This window comes from Liolophura sinensis, chromosome 9 (assembly GCF_032854445.1).
Source record: "Liolophura sinensis isolate JHLJ2023 chromosome 9, CUHK_Ljap_v2, whole genome shotgun sequence".
Lineage (NCBI taxonomy): Eukaryota > Metazoa > Mollusca > Polyplacophora > Chitonida > Chitonidae > Liolophura > Liolophura sinensis.
The window spans coordinates 10,041,948-10,063,554 of NC_088303.1; the positions used below are offsets into that span (position 1 = coordinate 10,041,948).

At 41.6% G+C, this 21,607-nt stretch overlaps 1 protein-coding gene across 1 annotated transcript in view; it reads left to right on the plus strand.

Annotated features, from left to right (window-relative positions):
• LOC135474791 (uncharacterized) overlaps positions 1-15,313 on the plus strand; it is a 49,187-nt gene extending 33,874 nt beyond the window's left edge. The window contains exons 18-27 of the mRNA XM_064754387.1: positions 431-548; positions 916-996; positions 2,479-2,651; positions 5,677-5,812; positions 6,652-6,702; positions 6,982-7,132; positions 9,579-9,744; positions 10,457-10,669; positions 11,001-12,117; positions 14,245-15,313. Coding sequence (XP_064610457.1) covers positions 431-548; positions 916-996; positions 2,479-2,651; positions 5,677-5,812; positions 6,652-6,702; positions 6,982-7,132; positions 9,579-9,744; positions 10,457-10,669; positions 11,001-12,117; positions 14,245-14,534 — 2,496 coding nt within the window. The 3' untranslated portion in view covers positions 14,535-15,313. The remainder of the gene's footprint in view (positions 1-430; positions 549-915; positions 997-2,478; positions 2,652-5,676; positions 5,813-6,651; positions 6,703-6,981; positions 7,133-9,578; positions 9,745-10,456; positions 10,670-11,000; positions 12,118-14,244) is intronic.
• Positions 15,314-21,607: the final 6,294 nt, after the last annotated feature.

Below are 21,607 nucleotides of genomic sequence, written 5' to 3' on the forward strand. Positions count from 1 at the left end.
CACAAACTGGATGATACTACATGTCGACCTGAAAACAGCGAGAGCTGTAACAACTTCGCGGAACACACAAACAGGATAATATTACATGTCGACCTCAAACAGCGAGAGTTGTAACAACTTCACGGAACACACAAAGAGGATGATGTTACATGTCGACCTCAGACAACGACAGCTGAATCACATTCGCGGAAAAACCTGTTCTTTTCTAATCTATTTATCATTACAAACTGGCAGGATTGTTTTTATCGCGAACACAACTTATCAAAGTAGATATAGCCTTTAAATCCTATTTCTTTATCTTCATGGGTATACATGTATTATGACATTAAACGCTAATGAAATAAATAAAAACTGTAAAATGAATGGAAATCTCTAGACTATAATATATGATAAATTCATCTCATAAGTGGTTGCTCATTTTTGTTTTTAGGTAGACCTTCACGTTGCGTCATTGTTCCACCCGTTTGTGGCTCCTTCTGGCTGGCCTTATTTCATGACTTACATCATACTTGGATTGATCAAGCTGCTGGTTGGCGTGAGGCAGATAGGTGACAGTCCTGTTATTCCTCATCACTACCTGAACACACATGTTGGTTTTACCGCAGTGTTTTCACCCACCATGTTAATGAAAAACGCTATACTACTCACAAGACTTATATCGTGCTACTTATCACGATCTGCATAGCACGGCATAGTGACTGTAGAAACGCATATAAATTCTCTTGAATTTATAACATTTCTGTCTGATCCTTCATTGCCATTTCTTGCACTCGTCTGTGGTTCATGATATTCTGTACAAATCGTACACATCCTGCCCATGGGAAATTAACTGATTCACAATCTTTGGAGGGTTTTTACTGAACTGCGACATAAAGGCAGGAAGATAAAATATACTTCTGTATGTTTATTTTGTAGGAAATCTGAAACCTATCAGCATCATCGATCCATTTCAGTTTGTTGTGGCGTTGATAGGGGGTGTAGTAGTGATGAGTTATGGTAGGTATCGACTCTTAGTTACTAAAATAAGTAATTTATTTAAGTATTATTATGGTTGGCGTTTCACACCCGGGCAAAGCACGGTAGATCTCTAGAAAGGTGACAACCTGTTGGCATAAGAACGCAATCGCTCCTGGAAGAGCTGGATTCTATAACCAAAGACAGCTGGATTCTATAACCAAAGAGCTGGATTCTATAACCAAAGAAAGCTGAATTTTATAACTTTAATTATCTGTTACGAGAGTGGCATTTTAGCTTGCGAGTTCAGCGCCTAATTGGCCAAGTGCTAAAAAAACTTTCGGACGAAAGCGTTACTTTCCTTGATCCTTATTTTCCTTTCTTGCGTAACGCAGAGTGATTAATAAAGAATATACAATCAGTGACCCGTTATGTCAGTTTTATTAAAGAAGTCGTGTGATTTTTCATTGTAAAGAAAAATTACATCACGAGTTTAATAAATTTGATATAATGGGTCACAAATTGCATATCCTATTTATCCCATAATTCATTTTGAATAGTTTTAGTTGGTTAATAGTGAAAACAACGTCTGTTTGTTTTGATAATTGTGTAAATGAGATGTGTAGTGATAACGATGTATGTGAAACGGTTGGAGCCAAACCACACATTTCGCTAAATATAGTTCTAGAAAACATTACTCAGTCCATTGGTGTGCTATAAGACCTTTGATCTTTTTCCAAAATTTCAGCATTCATAGCTGATCATTTATCGAAAATTGTGACTTAAATGTAGGTCATATCTCTATGACGTCACGCGATGACTTGCAGGGTGCGAGGAGCAGTGATTTTGAAAACCATACTGAACGAAGTATTCAATTTTAGGCTGCTAACGGGAACAGTTCCCCTCAAATCTTAGTTGCTGGTCTTACCGACCATCATGGAACTTGGAGAATGTACCAACACAGTATTCACGATGTTTCAAAGGTCTTGATTTTAGCTCTCACTTTTGACTTTCCGTGTGATGGTAGCGTGATGTTGAATCAAAGTCCCAGTGGGACCGGTTTTCATGGTCGATGTGGCAAATAGAATGGACTAGATATAAGAATAATCTTGAGGTACATCAGTTGCAGACCAGTTCATACACACGAGACAACTCTTTCTTGCTCTTCAAAGTAGTATGGTAAGTTCGTAGGTTTTTAATGTCGTAAATATCTGATACGGAGGCATGATGCTGTCGTTGAGGGTTAACTGTTTGTATGTACATTGCTCAGGCTTACAGCGGGGAATTTGCTCCGTTTCTGAGCGGTAATACTTGATCTTCACATTTCCCTGTTTCCTCTGCATTTTGCTTTCATTTTCCCATTTTTCAACATTTCGTCTGACTTCTTTGTTGGATTGTGTTGATTGTTGGTTTGGTGATCGGTTTTGCGATTATTGACACAAAACGTGAATTTGGTTAACAGCTGGTATACGAATGTCTACTTCCACGACTGGATTCTATAATTTATATTTGCTTTCAATCTAGCTTTTTCCAAGGTTGGGGGACTGGAAGGCTTGTACAAAGAATATGCCAGATCAACAGGAGTTCAAATGGAGAGTTTCCGGTTGCTTCGTCCAGCTGACGATTACTACATGCCTTGGCTAGGTTTTCTCCTCGGACAAACACCGGGTTTTATCTGGTACTGGTGTGCTGATCAGGTATGTCCAGGGAACGTCATCTGGCACTGGTGTGGTAATCAGGTATGTCCAGGCCAGGGAACGTCATCTGGTATTGGTGTGGTGATCAGGTGTGTCCAGGGAACGTCATCTGGTACTGGTATGACAATCAGGTATGTCCAGGACAGGGAACGTCATCTGGTACTGGTGTAATGATCAGGTATGTCCAGAGAACGTCATCGGGCCTTGGTGTGGTATGTCCAGGCCAGGGAACGTCATCTGGTACTGCTGTGGTGATCAGCTATGTCCAGCGATCGTTATCGGGCCTCGGTGTGGTGATCAGGTATGTCCAGGGAACGTCATCTGGTACTGGTGTGCTGATCAGGTATGTCGAGGCCAGGGAACGTCATCTGGTACTCCTGTGGTGATCAGGTATGTCCAGGGAAAATTATCGGGCCTTGGTGTTATCAGGTATGTGCAGGGAACGTCATCGGGCCTTGGTGTGGTATGTCCAGGCCAGAGAACGTCATCTAGTACTGCTGTGGTGATCAGCTATGTCCAGCGATCGTTATCGGGCCTTGGTGTGGTGATCAGGCATGTCCAGGGAACTTCATCTGGCACTGGTGTGGTAATCAGGTATGTCGAGGCCAGGGAACGTCATCTGGTACTCCTGTGGTGATCAGGTATGTCCAGGGAACATCATCGGGCCTTGGTGTGATCAGGTATGTGTAGGGAACGTCATCTGGTACTGGTGTGGTAATCAGGTATGTCCAGGCCAGGGAACGTCATCTTGTACTGGTGTGTTGATCAGGTATGTCCAGGCAAGCGAACGTCATCAGGCCTTAATGTGGTGATCAGGTATGTCCAGGGAACATCATCGGGCCTTGGTTTGGTTGTCAGGTATGTCCAGGGAACGTCATCTGGTACTGGTATTGTAATCAGGTATGTCCAGGGAACATCATCGGGCCTTGGTGTGGTGATCAGGTATGTCCAGGAAACGTCATCGGGCCTTGGTGTGGTGATCAGGTATGTCCAGGGAACATTACCTGGCCTTGGTGTGGTGATCAGGTATGTCCAGGGAACGTCATCGGGCCTTGGTATGGTAATCAGGTATTTCCAGGGAATCAGGTATGTCCAGGGAACGTCATCGAGCCTTGGTGTGGTAATCAGGTATTTCCAGGGAACGTAATCGGGCCTTGGTGTGGTAATCCGGTATGTCGAGGCCAGGGAACGTCATCTGGAACTGGTGTGGTGATCAGGTATGTCCAGGGAACGTCATCGGGCCTTGGTGTGGTAATCAGGTATGTCCAGGGAACGTCATCGGGCCTTGGTGTGGTGATCAGGTATGTTCAGGGAACGTCACCTGGTACTGGTATGGTAATCAAGTATGTCCGGGAAACGTCATCGGGCCTTTTGTGTGATGATCAGGTATGTCATCTGGTACTGTTGTGGTGATCGGGTATGTCCAGGGAACATCATCAGGCCTTGGTGTGGTGATCAGGTATGTCCAGGGAACATCATCGGGTCTTGGTGTGGTGATCAGGTATGTCCAGGGAACGTCATCTGGTACTGGTATGGTAATAAGGTTTGTCCAGGGAACGTCATCTGGTACTGGTGTGGTGATCAGTTATATCCTGGTCAGGGAATGTCATCTGGTACTGGTGTGGTGATCAGGTATATCCAGGAAAGGTCATCGGGCCTTGGTGTGGTAATCAGGTATGTCCAGGCCAGGGAACGTCATCTTGTACTGGTGTGTTGATCTGGTATGTCCAGGGAAGGGAACGTTATCGAGCCTTAATGTGGTGATCTGTTATGTCCAAAGAACGTCATCGGGCCTTGGTGTGGTGATGAGGTATGTCCAGGCCAGGGAACGTCATCTGGTACTGGTGTGGTAATCAGGTATGTCCAGGGAACATCATGTCGTACTGGTGTGGTGATCAGGTATGTCCAGGGAACGTCATCGGGCCTTGATGTGGTGGTCAGGTATGTCCAGGGAACGTCATCGGGCCTTGGTGTGGTGATTAGGTATTTCCAGGGAACGTCATCTGGCACTGGTATGGTAATAAGGTTTGTCCAGGGAACATCATCGGGCCTTGGTGTGGTAATAAGGTTTGTCCAGGGAACGTCACCTGGGACTGGTGTGGTAATCAGGTATGTCCAGGGAACATCATGTCGTACTGGTGTGGTGATCAGGTATGTCCAGGGAACGTCATCGGGCCTTGATGTGGTGGTCAGGTATGTCCAGGGAACGTCATCGGGCCTTGGTGTGGTGATTAGGTATTTCCAGGGAACGTCATCTGGCACTGGTATGGTAATAAGGTTTGTCCAGGGAACATCATCGGGCCTTGGTGTGGTAATAAGGTTTGTCCAGGGAACGTCACCTGGGACTGGTGTGTTGATCAGGTATGTCCAGGTCAGAGAACGTCATCTGGTACTGGTGTGGTCATCAGGTGTGTCTAGTGTCAGGGAACGTCATCTCTGGTGATCAGGTATGTCCAGACCAGGGAACGTTATCTGATACTGGTGTGGTGGTCAATATGTCCATGTCAAGGGACATCATCTGATACTGGTGTCGTTGTCGGGTATGTCCAGGCCAAAGAACATCATCTGGTACTGGTGTAGTGATCAGGTATGTCCAGGTCAGAGAACGTCATCTGGTACTGGTGTGGTGGTCGGGTATGTCCAGGCCAAGGAACATCATCTGGTATGCTGTGGGTGGACTGTCCTGGTAACATAAATGGAGGGCTTAGACTGTGGGTGGACTATACTTGTAACATCAAGACGGGACATACACAGTGGTTGAACTATGCTGGTAACAACATCACAGAACATGGATAGTTGTTGGACTATTTCAGTAACAACAACACAGAAGATGGACCGTGGGTGGACTATACTGGTAACATCAACACAGGATATGTGTCTTCCCACCATAGTAGGCCTACTGGCCGCTGTCGTATACGTGAAATATTCTTGAGTACGGCACATGAAACATCAAGGAAATAAATAACTTAATATTCAGGTGTAATGCGAAGTATTGTTTCGTTGATCCATGTCTATCTTTCGGCAGGTCATCGTACAACGGTTACTGGTAGCTAGGAGTCTCACTCATGCCCAGGGGGCTGGTCTGATGGCCGGTGTCCTAAAAGTCCTGCCCTTCTTCTTGATGGTTCTGCCGGGAATGATCTCCCAAGTCTTGAACCCGGGTAAGTTTGGACGGAAATAAATCTGAAAATCTGAAAAAAAGAAAAACGCAGCAAAAGCTTTTGTTCATTTGTTGTAGCGATATGATGTTTTGACCTAAGTCAGGAGAAGGTTTACAAGTTTTACATCATTTCCACATTAGTCGACCTCTTTGGCCGAGTGGTTGGCGATATAATACGGTAATTGTTGTGGATACATCTCACCAGAGTTTTAGCAGCCATGCTGGCGTCCTCTAGTGGGAAGGTCTACCAGCAACCAGCGGATGTTTCTGGGTTATTACTATATAATGCTGGTATAAGAGAAATACTCTAAAGTACGGTGTAAAACAATCACAAATAAATGAATAAAATTCCACAAAAGGTAATTTTTTTCTATAATTCTATGGTGGGTTTCCATTGTGAAAGAATAGGACCTCAGCCCACGGCCAAGCCTGGCGTAAAAGGCGACTAACCTTGAGCCCTCTCGTGTGAGTTCGTTTAACACTATAGGGCCATAAAACACTTTTGTGCTTAAGGTTTTCAAGCCTGTTTTGTTGTTTATTTTTATTACAATTATTTGACAGCGTTTCTGGTGATGTTGTTGTTGGATATTTATAATATATTTTATATTATATATTTTCATTGACTTTTGTTTAATTTACCCCGCTTTAAAGGAGTCTGCTTACTATATGTTCTGATTTTAGATGTATTTATTCTGACGTCGAAACTCAACCGTTTCTTTGACCTAATATGTTCTTGCCTCCATAAGATTTGCATGAAATGACAGCTGTTACTTGCCGTTTCAATAGTGGAAACTATTGTCAAACACATTTGGTTACAGAAGGATTTGTGCTCTTTTTTAGCCACGGGGTCGTCTTACGCCTACCCCCTTCTTCTCCTCTCGATGCCTACAGGTAAGCCAGTGATTTTCGGAAAACAGGAAATGACCCAAAATTCAAATAAAATTTCGGAAGTGTTAGCCACGGCTCACTGATAACGTGGATAACTCTTGACTGATGTTTTTGTAGTGTGATTAATATTAACGTTCTATTAATAATCGATGCAATATATTAAAAAGCAATTTAAAGAAATGTATATAGAGAAAGGCCTATGACTTTATGGACTGCCATGTTCATAAATTATAATTAACTGAGCAAACAAATAAAGAAAACAAACAATATTTTCTTCTACAGGACTGCGTGGACTGATGTTGGCCGTACTGCTGGTGTGTACTTTCAGTAATATATCCTCTACTTTGGACACGCTCACCGCCATATTTGCTGTTGATATCTGGAATGTAGTCAGAAAAGATGCGAGTCCCTGGGAGCTTGACAGGGCAAAAAGGTACGAGTTGGTGAACGGCTTTTTTCAATTTATGTATGTATATTGTATGTATATATGTATGAATGTATGTATGTATGTGGGAATGTGTGTGTGCGTATGTGTGTATTTTTATTTTTGAATAATAGTTCCAAACTGAAGGATGTTTCACTTATACGATGTTTTTTTTCTAATGTGATTGTGTATTAAATATGATGACAACACAGTATTTTGAGTAATTCTAGACCAGTAACATCAAATAAATTGTAATTAATATCACTGCATTTTGTTACCTAATTCTGCTTAAGCCATGATGCTAGGGGGCGTGAAATTCACTACTACTTATGCATTTGCATGAACAGTTAGAATAAAACCCTGAATGAGGAAAATTGACAAGAGACTGTGTTTCACCAGTTACATGTGACCGTTTGCCAGCTATCACACTTTCGTTGCTGCTCTGGTCTTACTCTCTGTGCTGTACATCTTTAATTATATTACTTTATGGGTTAATTAGGAAAGCGGAAAATCCGGATCTTTGACAAGTCACTTCGATCCCAAACAGATCACATCTCCATGGTGTCGCCATAACGTGTGGAAACATTGTCTTCAGTTTGCTGAAAACAAAATAACACTAGAGAAATGTAGAATGTGTGACGACCCTAAATTGTCTAGGTGTCAACATAATCAAAACTGCTCCTGTGTAGCTTCTTAGCGGCCGGTTCTAGTTGTTATGATCCTGTTCGACAGGATATGAACATGACTCATAATTGAACACAAGGTAAGCGGTGTAAATCATAATTTCTTTAACGGAATGGCAAACACCAATCTTACAATCATCATCACCATCATCATCATCATCATTGAGCTTAAGTTTTTAATAACGCTGACGTTTTAATAAATCAATCAGCAATGTGTAATTTTTTCACAACTGGACAAACAATTAGATGAAGCAATCCAATAAGAATGACTGTCGGTACATAGAAAATCAACACGAGAATAAATAAACACAGCAATGAAAGATTAATACTTATAATTATCGGATTATTGTTTAAAGCCAAAATCACGAATTTTCAACTAAATGATGGTGGTCAGTTTTATAGGTGGACGAAAGGGGACTGCCCGCGGGATAAACTAGCAATCTTTGGCAAATTACTGACAAAGTATCCCACAGACACACGGACAGGCACACCATATTGGTGCAAGAAAAATGTTTCTAACAAACATTAGATTGTGAAGACTGCCATTCGAGCGTCCTCGGTTCTTGTCACCATGACCTCAAAAGCAGTGAGTGCTGGAGAGGTACAATATCCTGTCCTAGACCGGTTTGAACCCACACTTAGTGTAGCACCGTCAACCATTCGGCTTTGACCCACTCCCATAAACTACATAAACATATTTTTATAGATATATACGCATCCTTACCTCAGCACGTTGTATAAAGGGTTAAGTGTGCCTTAGCGCGCTGAAATCAGTACTCTAGAGGTTCAATCCACGCTGAACCCCACTGAAATGTCTTTCATTATTAAGGGTATCGCAGAAACCAGTTGAACTATCTCTTAATGCCGCTGGTCTAACCTAACATATTGTAACACTGAAGTGGAAAACTGAAGTCTGTTATACCTTTCACCTCTGGTTCGTGTTACTTAGCAGAACATTCTCAGCTATACTTTCCGCTGATACACATACTGTAAGGAGGAGAAAACATAAAAGTGATGTAAACATCAGATAAAAGGCTGTGAAAAGGTATTTATATATACGGTCTTCAGCATGTTTTGTTCGTTTCGAAAATGACATTTTATAATGTTTTTGTGTGAAGGGTATTTGGGATAAGCTTTGGGTATAACTGAATCCTGACACATTTATGTATAAATGTGCCCTAAATGAATATGTAATGCATGTCTAATAAATGATATCAGCTGGAATTCGGTATATCTTAAATCAGAATTTTAGTCAAATTTATATTTGTGATATGTTTACAAATATTGTCATATTTCAGATTCAACAAATGTATTTGCATGTAAAAATTACACTCAAACATATTTACTGCTTTTAACCCTTGAGCTGGGCTTGCGGGTCATGTAAGGCCCAGAAGTAATGACCAATCTGTGAAAAATTTCCTATACGTGTTAGCATCTGAAGTGATTCGAGAGAGACACAAACACACGCACCTGTACAAGTAGACATAGTTTCCTGTATACGTCGGCCCATCCGCACTGTCCATGTTGCATTGCGCATGAGCACGCCTAGAGGTGAAATGTTATATGGTTTAGCATTGCATTTTTTGTGATATGTGTACTTTGTCCGAAATGATTAGCTGATATAATATTTTCAAGGCCTGGGTTACGAAGAAAAGAACTCAGATTTTAAAATCACGGAAACAACATCTATATGTATTTATAACGAATTATTAAATATTACTGCTCCATTTGAAGAGTTGGTTTTATGTCATTTATTATTTTTCTGCTTCCAGGATCTGTTTTGTGGTGGTGACCTTTATGTCGGTAGGGTGGATGGTATTGGTTAGTTTAGCTGCAGGCGACCTGTTGACCTACATTCAGACGATGACCAACTATTTGGCACCACCCTTTGCTGCAATCTTTTTACTGGGCGTATTTGTACCAAGAACCACAGAGAAGGTAAGAGCAAGAATCTTTGCGTCGAAACAGACATTCGTAAACCACATGTTAATCAAGATGGGCGTTCCAGGTCAACAACCCCAAGACCAACTATCAAAGAACTAAGAAAGTACATAAAGTACGAAAATATGACGGAACCATGCAATTGTTTCCAGTAAGAAGAGTAAGAAGGCCATTTGGACAAATACTGGTGGTCAATTTATGTGCTGGGGGATTGATACAATAATTAAAAATTGCGAACATTTGCGAAGAAAAAAAAGAGAAAAAAGCAATATAAGACATTAAGTCATATATCTAATATAATGAGTGCTATCCTTTTGACGTATTATGGTGGAGATACTTTTCCACGTAAATTACTTTTGACCTAAGCTGATATCGTCTGTTATCCATTCATACGATGAACCAGTTGTTGGAGAACTGGTTATTAATCGAGAACAATAGTCAGTTCAGCTTCGGCCCGTGCTATGTCGAAAAGTTAACCTACTGACTTTACAGCCAGACAGCAAAAGGTTCTTTACTGACAACTTTGCCATTTTGGGCCAGTCGTTTGGGCTTTAATAATAAATTTTCTAATCAGATGGTGTCCATTGGACGTTTACCTTAGCCAGAAAATAATGCAGATCGCCACAAGGCCCTGAATCTGAAAGAAAAATCTTCTTTAAATATTCATATATATTAATAAGTTAACTGAATGTATTTGCTGTTGTATCAGGGAGCGTTCTGGGCGTTAGTGTTGGGAAGTATTACCGGCAGCATCCGTTTAATTCTCAGCATGATCTACAGTTACTTCGCCTACAACAGTGTGGCTGCTTATAACTTGGTCAACAATTTCCACTACATGTACTTTGGTCTATTCTCGTTCTTGCTGACTGCTGTCATGGCTTTTGTCATAAGCCTGTTGTCCAATCCACCAGAGGGTCACCGCGTAAGTAGATCACCATGCTGTGTGTATATTTACACGTCGCCATACGCTCCACAAGTAAGATAAAGTAAGATACCTTAGTTTACATGATTGGTGTTTTGCATTAAGTAGAAACTTCACTCAGATTTTCTGAGAAGCTAATAGTTTCTTTAGTGATGGTACCAAGCAATAACAAAACAGTTAAAATATTCTTCGTGCACGTGTTATGGCTCTTGTAAATCTTTATTTTTTGCTTTTTTGTTTCTTTTAACATCATTTCGGTAATTTCTCCTAGCGTCAGAATCTTTCCAGATATTGTCCAGACGACGAGTAGTTATTTAGCTTTTAATTTCAGATCGGACGTACCACCTTCTGGACAAGGAAGTCTCAGCAACAGGATGAATTGCAGCTCACAGACTTTGACGAATTGGCGGAAAATCAATCCGCCCATGTAGATCGTGATGAGGAGAATGCTGACACGACTACGGCGAATACTCACAGTCCAGGAACTGGATTTGTACCTACAAATGGAACTAAGCAGAGAGGGCCCATTTCACCTCAACCAGCGGAGACACAAAGCTCAGATAGTGAGCTGATATTTGTAGAAGATAACAGCCACGGAGAAGACATCCTACGCCTACAATCAGAGTCAGGAAGCTCTGACAGTGAATTGGTCTTTCTTGAAGGCAACAGCGACGGAGAAGCAATCGTGCATAAACCAGCTGACTCAGATAACATTGATAGCAAGCTAATCATAGTGGGAGAGGACAATCGTGGAGGGGCAAAATCACGTCATCTAACTGGATCACAAAGCTCGAACACTGGTGTGATAATTACTGATGAGGACAACCACGGAGACGCAAAACCAGGTCACTGGACACGTTCGCAAAGCTCGGACAAAGGTGTGTTAATTACGGATGAAGGCAACCACGGAGGAGCAAGACCACGTCAATGGACACGTCCACAAAGCTCGGACAAAGGTGTGTTAATTACGGATGAAGGCAACCACGGAGGAGCAAAACCAGATCATTGGACACGTCCACAAAGCTCGGACAAAGGTGTGTTAATTACGGATGAAGGCAACCACGGAGGAGCAAAACCACGTCATCGGACACGTCCACAAAGCTCGAACAATGGTATGACAATTACGGATGAAGAGGACCTAGAAGGGACAAAACCACGTCATTGGACACGTCCACAAAGCTCGGACAATGCTGTGATAAGTATGGGTGAAGACAGCCACCGAGAAGAAATTCGACAGCATCGAGTTGGCCTACCGATGGGGAACACTGATGTGCCAATTACTGAGGAATACAACTACAAAGTGATAAGTGGACGTCATCCAGAGAATCCACAAAACTGGGCGACAGTCGATAGCCACCATGCAGGAAGGTCAGGTGACACCGAGAACAGTCAGTTTTCCATGTTTTGTGATTCTTGGAAGAATTCACTGACAGAAAGGCAGGCTGGAGGTAAGTGAATAGAGGTGGCGAAAAGGTAGGCAAAAGATAAATGGATAGAATCGACGGAAAGGCAGGCAAGACATAAGAGCATAGAGCTAACCTAGAGGTAAGTGGGTCGAGGTGACGTTAACGCAGGAGGGAGGTAAGTGCATATATGTGATTGAAAGGTGGGTGGGAGAAAAGTGGATAGAGGCCATTGAAAGGCGGGGGGGGGGGATAAGTGGATAGAGGTGATTGAAAGGTGGGAGGGAGATAAATGGATAGAGGTGATTGAAAGTGGGTGGGAGGAGGGGGGAGATAAGTGGATAGAGGTGATTGGAAGGCGGTAGAGAGATAAGGGCATAGAGGTGATTGAAAAGTGGAAAGCAGATAAGTGGATAGAGGTGATTGAAAGGCGGGAGGGAGATAAGTGGATAGAAGTGATTGAAACACAGGAAGGGAATAAGTGGATAGAGGTAATTGAAAAGCAGTAGGGAGATAAGTGGATACATGTGATTAAAAGGCGGAAGGGAGATAAGTGCATAGAGGTGATTGAAAGGTCAGAGGGAGATAAGTGGATAGAGGCGAGTGAAAGGCTGGAGGGAGATAAGTGGATAGAGATGATTGAAAGGCGGGAGGAAGATAAGTGGATAGAGGTGATTGAAAGGTGGGATGGAGATAAGTGGATAGAGGTAATTGAAAGGCGGGAGGGAGATAAATGGATAGAGGTGATTGAAAGGCGGGAGGGAGATAAGTGGGTAGAGGTGATTGAAAGGCGGGAGGGAGATAAGTGGATAGAGGAGAGTGAAAGGCGGGAGGGAGATAAGTGGATAGAGGCGAGTGAAAGGCGGGAGGGAAATAAGTGGATGGGGGAGATTGAAAGGCGGGAGGGAGATAAGTGGATAGAGGTGATTGAAAAGCTGGAGGGGGGTAAGTGAGTAGAGGTGATTGAAAGGTGGGAGGGATATAAGTGGATAGAGGTGATTGAAAGGCGGGAGGGAGATAAGTGGATGGAGGAGATTGAAAGGCGGGAGGGAGATAAGTGGATAGAGGTGATTGAAAGGCGGGAGGGAGATAAGTGGATGGAGGAGATTGAAAGGCGGGAGGGAGATAAGTGGATAGAGGTGATTGAAAGGCGGGAGGGAGATAAGTGGGTAGAGGTGATTGAAAGGCGGGAGTTTACTTTTATACATTAATAACAAACAGCCCAGAGATAATTCACGGTTATACAATACCGGTATAGTGGATGCCATGATACTCCATATATACTGATATTTTGTAACAAAACAAATATATAGATAACAACTTTTATTTATTCAGCGAACATCTATATATTCGTTTCGTTATCCAAATCAATTTCTATATGCCACTGATAGAAGACATACTGATATTTTACCTTATCGATGATTTAACCCCAGGGAATGAGGAAGTCGTATGATAATGTTTCTTGGATTTATTTATTTATTTGATTGGTGTTTCACGCCGCACTCAAGAATATTTCACTTATACGACGGCGGCCAGCATTATGGTGGGGGGAAAATGGGCAGAGCCCGGGGGAATAATGTTTCTTGGAGCCAACAGTACGACGAAACTAGAATAGAGCTGCCGGAGTCGCATGTGTGCACCAGTACATTATACTTAATGGTACTGGCAGTTATACATTTTATGTTTAACGGTTGTTGTAAATTATTTGGTGTCCCTCTAGGATATTGTGCTCTGAGATAATATATCCTAAGTGTGACTGGCCGAGCTGGCCTAACTATCCAATCACAAACCCTAAAGTGACTAATGGCTTCATGAAACAGCGAGACACTTCTCATTCAAAGATTGCTGTGATACTTAGAGATTTTGTTTCCTTAGTATTTGTTAAAAACCACGTAATTTAACAATAGCATAACCTCTGTGTACAAAGTTTTACAAATGTGTAGTAAAATGATCCTGAGAAGCCACTGAGTTTTATCTTTAATTTGATAACAGTCTTTGTTGTTCAGTCTTGTAGCTGGCACCAGGGTATAAACGGTTTTTTGGCACGAAATGTACGGTTCGGTCTAAAATATAAAGACGGTAGCCTATGTATGGCGCTAGTCACGTATTGTTACCTCGATTAGTGCTGCTCGAAGGTATTAAAGTCTGGTTTTTCTTTATATCTCCTTTCAGACTACAAGAAAACTCTTCGCAGAAGGGTGTCTAGATTTTTCAAAATGAGGTCACCGGATGAGGTAAAACAGAGACAACTGGAACTTCACATTCAGAAAATTTCGGAGCTGAGACAGAACAAGATGGCGGTAACTGGTCTTCGCGTGGGGTTGGTTTTTGTTGTGGTAACAGGAGTGTTTCTGTTTCTGTTCTGGTCGTTCTGGAGCCCTAGTTACGCGGTTCAACTCTGCGGAGAAAACTTCGTTTTGTGTCAGGATATTATCAAAACAACGCAATCGCCTTTAACATAAAGATCTGCTTTATCGTACATACTCTGACACTCCCAGTATCCCTTATAACAGGATTGTGCTAATTTTTAAACCTACAACAAACTGTTTGCTGCTTTCACACTTGTGGATCTGAATGGCGTTGTGTACAAGCCAAGATATTTTACATTATAGGAGTACCTAGAACGGTACAAATGACATAAGTTATGGTCTTCTTAATACAAGTTCTAGGGTTTATTAAGCATAAATTAGATATATGAAATCATGTATTTGGTCGTTGTATTATGCCATGGATTGACTCTATAAGTTAACACGCAACATATGGGCACATCAAAGATGGCGGTAACTTGACTGCAGGTATTACAAACAACATTAATTAATTGTCTTTCACGGGTCTAACGAGACTTGCAGACGTGTTAGGTCGTGCACAAGAATACCTTACTTACATGACTGTGGTTAGGTTCATGAGTGTAGACAGCAGAGCATACTACCGCCCTTCACCATGTGTATATCTGACAAAACTCCAGACTTACAGCCGCAATCGTTTCAGCAGTGTTGTATTTTTATTGTGATGGGAGCAATTGGTTTACCCAACTACCAAGATACTCATCCGTACTGAATCCATGCTTTTGGTTTAAGAACGTCATTGTATCACAGCCGCAATCGTTCCAGCAGTGTTGGATTTTTATTGGGATGGGAGCAATTGGTTAACCCAACTATCAAGATACTCATCCGTACTGAATTCATGCCTTTGGTTTAAGAACATCATTGTATCATCATCAGCTTAAAATAAATCTATTAGAATTAAACCCTGTTGTTCATCTAGCTGAAATCATTGATTTCTTCTTGGTGTGGGATCCTTCATGTCTATCCGACATGATAGAAATACTGATGGTTTATCTCTGATGTAGTATCACCACGGTATGGCCTAAATATATATATTTATTTATTTAATTGGTGTTTTACGCCGTACTCAGGAATATTTCACTTATACGACGGCCGCCAGCATTATGGTGGGAGCAAACCGGGCAAAGACCGGGGGAATAATGTTTCTTGGAGCAAACAGTACGACGAAACTAGAATGGAGCTGCCGGAGTCGCATGTGTGCACCAGTACATTATATTTAATGGTACTGGCAGTTATACATTTTGTGTTTTAACGAAAACCCACGACCATCCGCAGGCTGCTGTAAGATCTTCCCACTGACGAGCCTAAATATAGCCAAGGTGGCGTAAAGCCACACAGATTCATTCATTACAACACAGCTGAATTACCGCGGAGAGAGCGTAAAGCCATGATTTAAGTTTGGTGCAAAATCGCCACGATACGACTCGGTACTGCCGATTGACGGTAAGCCACACTGATTCCTTTTTGATTTGAAGCTGAGTCCAAGCCAGCGGGATCCGATAAGGAGATCCGGAAATGCTTCACGTCTTTTGAAAGGGAGACTACTTTACGTGTCTTAGGTGTTATGGCTCGATTCAAGGGTGTTTAACGATGCAGTCAGCTATATTTCACTCATTTCACTCATATGACTGAAGCAAGTGGAATGTCCAGAGTAAATGACAGGACTCCGGCAAGTAACTGACGTTACGTAAATAATGCATTGATTGTTACCCGTAAAGACTCCTCCGGCCGATGTTGATCTTGCGTGTATTTATTTATTTGTTCTTTTACGCCGTACTAAAAATATCTCACTTATACGAAGGTGACTAGTATAAAGGTGGGGGGCACCGGGCAGAGACAGGGGTAACCCACCACCGAAGATCTTGTGTTGGAGCCGTGTAAGCCACTGGCCCTGTCTTAAATGTTACTCACTGTAGACGTGTGATGTTTACCCTGATTGTTTGTGGATAAGCCTTTGCGCTGTATAGGAGCGTCGTCCTCATCTACCAGAACCTTGCTGAAGTTTTTATATTATTGTATAATTTGTAGGTGCTGATAACGAAGGACTATCATTTTCCGATGTAAAGTCATTGGCATACACTAAATTGGGGAATGAGCCAAGACTTGATTTTAATTGGTATTTTACGGCGTACTCAAAAATATTTCACTTGTATGACGGCGGCGAGCATTGTGGTTAGAGGAAACCGGGCAGAGCTCTTGGGAAACCCCCATGAACATTTTAAAGATTGGGCTGTCATAAAGTTTCTGATTAACTTATTTTATTAGGGTTTAACAAACCCTTCGCCATGCACGGTACCCAAAATATAGCCAGTCAAACCAACGTGAACTGGATTCGAGCTGTCAGCTGTGTAGTACCGATCCACAGTGACGCCCAGTGTTGCACACAGAGAACAATGTACATTTAGCATGTACATTAAGAGCAATAAACGCTTCAGCATATCCACAGAGAGTAATAAACACCTCAGTATATACACTGAGAGAAATAAACGCTTCAGCGTATACATTGAGAGCAATAAACGCTTCAACATGTACACCGAGAGTAATAAACGCCTCAGCATATACACAGAGAGTAATAAACGCTTCAGCATGTACACTGAGAGCAATAAACGCTTCAGGATATACACAGAGAAAAACAACCACTTCAGAATGAGCACGGAGAATACTAAACACTCTACACTGTGCACAGAGAGCAATATACCCTATACAGTGAGCACAGAAAACAATGACCACTTTACACCATGTACAGAGAACAGCGAACACTTTACAGTGTGCATAAAGTATAATAAACACTTTACAAGGTGGTCAGAGAACAATACGGACTTTAAAGTGTGCACAGAGATCGATATACACTTTACAGTGAGCACAAAGAGCACTACGTACTTTACAGTGAGCACAAAGAGCACTAAGCACTTTACATTGTGCATAGAGCATAATTACCACTTTACACTGTGTACAGAGAACAGCGAACACTTTACAGTGTGCATAAAGAATACTAAACACATCACAGTGTGCACAGAGAACACTCAACACTTTACAGTGTGCACAGAGAACATTGGCCACTTTACATTGTGTACAGTGAACAGTAAACACTTTACAGTGTGCATAAAGAATAATAAACACATTACAGTGTGCACAGAGAACACTAAACACTTTGCAGTGTGCACAGAGAGCGATATACACTTTACAGTATACACAGAGAACAATACACACTTTAAAGTGTGCACAGAGAACGATATACACTTTACAGTGAGCACAAAGAGCACTACGCACATTACATTGTGCACAGAGCATAATGACCACTTTACACTGTGTACAGAGAACAGCGAACAGTGTGCATAAAGAACAATAAACACTTTAAAGTGTTCTCAGAAGAACACTAAACATTTTACAGTGTACACATAAAACAATAATCAGTGTATAGGTTGAGTGTAAAAATCAGTGTAAAAAACACACTATACAGTGTGCAAAAAGAACTAAAAAACACACTTTACGGTGTGTACTATACAGTGTGCAAAAAGAACTAAAAAAAACACACTTTACGGTGTGTGCACAGAGCAATAAGCATTTTCCATGTACACAGAGAACACTAAACACTTCACCCTGTCCACAAAGACGCTTTAAGTGGCTGAGCCAGGGAAGGCCCATTAACTAACTGAATATCTATAAGGGGTTGCACACTGAAAACAATGAACATTTCATCATCTCCATACAGAACATTAAAGATTTCATCATGTGCATAAGAAAATATCAAACACCTCGCCATGTACACACGGAACATCGAAGACTTTATCATGTATGCAGAGAGCATTAAACACTTCATCTACACAGACGAACTTGTATCTATTTTACGATGGTTTGGTTGCAATGCAGTCTTTTCAAGTTCAACAATAATGTGTGTAAGGTAAACCATCGAATACGTTAGTGTGGATTAAGCAGGTCTCGTGGGACATTATATGACGTAAAACGACGATAGTTAGACATGAACAGCGGTCAGCGTACTACAATGGCGCTAACCTCTTATACTCAACCTCATTAGCCCAGTCACGTTCACACGAAATATTTGCTTAACTGGCTATGGAAGAGAGATGCGCCCTATCGTCTTCTCATTTAGGCGTTTATTCTGGAAAGACCCTCATTGCACATAATCGTCTGAGGTCCGAGCAAACCCCGGAGTTTGTTTGGGAATTTTATTTTCACCTGTATTGTTTTTCTAAGGCATAAAACGACAGAGTTTTCTTTTTAATTTTCTGCACCTGCTTTGTGCACAGTCACTCGTGGAGGTTTGATAATAATAATAGTTAAAAATGTCAGACCTTGCTATCGTGTGTTTTGTCATAGTACAGGCCAAATTACAAGAGAAAATGTGTGCACATATGGTCCTCCATAGAAGGCCCTACCTGCACTCGTGTATGTGTGTATAAGACAAGCTATTTATGCGTGGATCTTCAGTGCTCGCTCTACTTTGCGGAACGTTTCTTACACCTATCGAAGGTTGTCTTCCACAGGTAGACAGGTAGCCGTCAGGCAGGTAGGTACTCCCGGGAAAAACCAGGCAGGTACGTGCCCTAGGGGAAAATCACCCTTTCGATCCCCGCTCCAAGCATGTGATGTAACACCTATACAAATGTTAATGGTATACATACGTCGTGTTTGGCAGGAAATGTGCGGATCTATACTCGGATCTATCCTTGTCTCTATTTACAAAGCATAACAACCAACTCTTCAATATAATCCCCAGAATACACTATATATCACACGTATCATATATATACTGATTAAATCCTGTCTCATTAAGTGCTGTTTACCTGTTAGACAATGACATGGAGAAGCCCACGCAGAACGTTTTTTTTTTAACTTTTCCACTCAACCACCCAGCGAAGGACACGAAACATGTCTTTTATATTCCTCTTTCATGATCTAAATACATTTTGGGAATTTCTACCCGTGGTTGTGTCATATCAATGCTTCTATGTTCATTGTTTATGTCAACAACCTGTTGTTAGATCTTCAGTGGTATAAACTATGACGAACATGAGGATATTGTTCAAGATGATTTATACACGTATATAAGAACTCAAGAAAGTTTTGCACGTTTTTGTCCATGTCATTATCAAATTGTTAGGTCAATGTCAATGACCTAATGTTTTATCTATGTTGTGTAGATTTGCTGGATTGTTATGAATTTTTAATTGTTGTGCTCTGTTCAACATAAACAAAAATATGATCGAATACAAAATGGCAAATATCTGACACCAGGAGACCATTAATCTACGGTGTTAGCTTTCTGTTTGTGCGACACCAGGAGACCATTATTCTGCCGTGTTGGCTTTCTATTCTTACGTCATCAGGAGACCATTTATCTGCCATGTTGGATTTGTATTGTGTCGACATCAGGAGACCATTAATCTGCCATGTTGGATTTCTATTCTGGGGACATCAGGAAACCATTAATCTGCCATCTTAGAGTTCTATTCTTGTGACATCAGCAGACCATTAATTTGCCGTGTTGGCTTTCTATTCTTGCGACACCAGGAGACCATTAATCTACCGTGTTTGCTTTCTATTCTTACGACATCAGGAAACCATTAATCTGCCATGTTGGATTTCTATTCTGGCGACATCAGGAGACCATTAATCTGCCATGCTGGATTTCTATTCTGGCGACATCAGGAAACCATTAAAAATACCGTGTTGGCTTTCCATTCTTACGACATCAGGAGACCATTAATCTGCCATCTTAGAGTTCTATTCTTGTGACATCAGCAGACCATTAATTTGCCGTGTTGGCTTTCTATTCTTGCGACACCAGGAGATCATTAATCTACCGTATTTGCTTTCTATTCTTGCGACATCAGGAAAGTATTTATCTGTCGTGTTGGCTTTCTATTCTAACATCAGGAGAACCACTAATCTCTCTATTTTTACGGACCTTAACATCTTTGAGGATATCTCGCGACTTGAAAGCATAAAGTTTGTTCTGGTATTAGTGATATCTGCGGGACGGGTCGGTCTGGTGAGTTACGCGACTTTAAAAGACCTGGAGCACAAGGTACGAGTTCAATCTGGGCCATGGACAGAGCTTTTTTTCTAAATTTCCCAACTATAAATGTTCGTGAGGTTTGGGGCTGTTTTCCCAATGTTACATGCGTAGAAGAGTTTTTGTCATTCACCAATATGGCCAGCAAGTCTATGTAACGTCCGGGAAAGTTTGTCAGTGACACGTTAAAGATTTACTTCACCCATAAAACTGACTGCCATCGAAGAAATGAAAAACTGTTGAACTTCCAAACAATCGATTTATTTATTTATTTGGTTTGGTGTTTTACCCCATACTCAAGAATATTTCACTTATATAACGCCTTCGGCTCTCCCCAATTTCCTCTTACCATATTTGCTGGTCGACTTTTACACGCATGACTGGAGAGGTCATGTGGCATTATCTGGATATCCAAACAAATAAGTTTGTATTTTTGCACACTTTTGAACAGAACTTTAGACTTGAATATAGTTATTGATTTTGTTGTTGTTTGACGGAATGATACGACGGTGGTGTTTATACGCCTCATCCATCTGCACCAAACTTACCAACTGACTGGAAGCGGTAGCCGAATCGCCGAGAGCTAGATTTGAGTTTGTAACCTCACTGGTCATACAGCGATGAGCTGCCGTCAGAAGAACGACTTATGTAAATAAACATGCAAGTTGTATTGGAAGCGAAACAGCAGTATGGGTTTAACTGAATAAAATCTCACCCAATCACCGATAAACGTGTTACAAATCTCATGCAGTCACTGACTGGTTTGTTTCAACCAAAGACCTGCGTGTTGAGATCTCATCCAGTCACTGGTGTATGTGTTACGGATCTCGCGCAATCACTATCTGGAGCGTTTCACCTCTCATGCAACCAATGACCTACGAGTTCAGATTTCATTCAGTCATTGACGGTCATGATTTAGTTCTTATTCAATAATTGACGTATGTGTTTTACAGTACGACACAGTCAATGTAAACAGACTGTAGGACACAGTCCATGAAAGTAAACTGTAGGACATAGTCAATATGAACAGGTTGTAGGGCATAGTCAATGTAAGCAGACTGTAGGACACAATGAATGTCAGCAGACTGTAGGCCACATCCAATGTAAGCAGATCATACAACACACCCTCCAATCACTCATGTACGTATTTCAT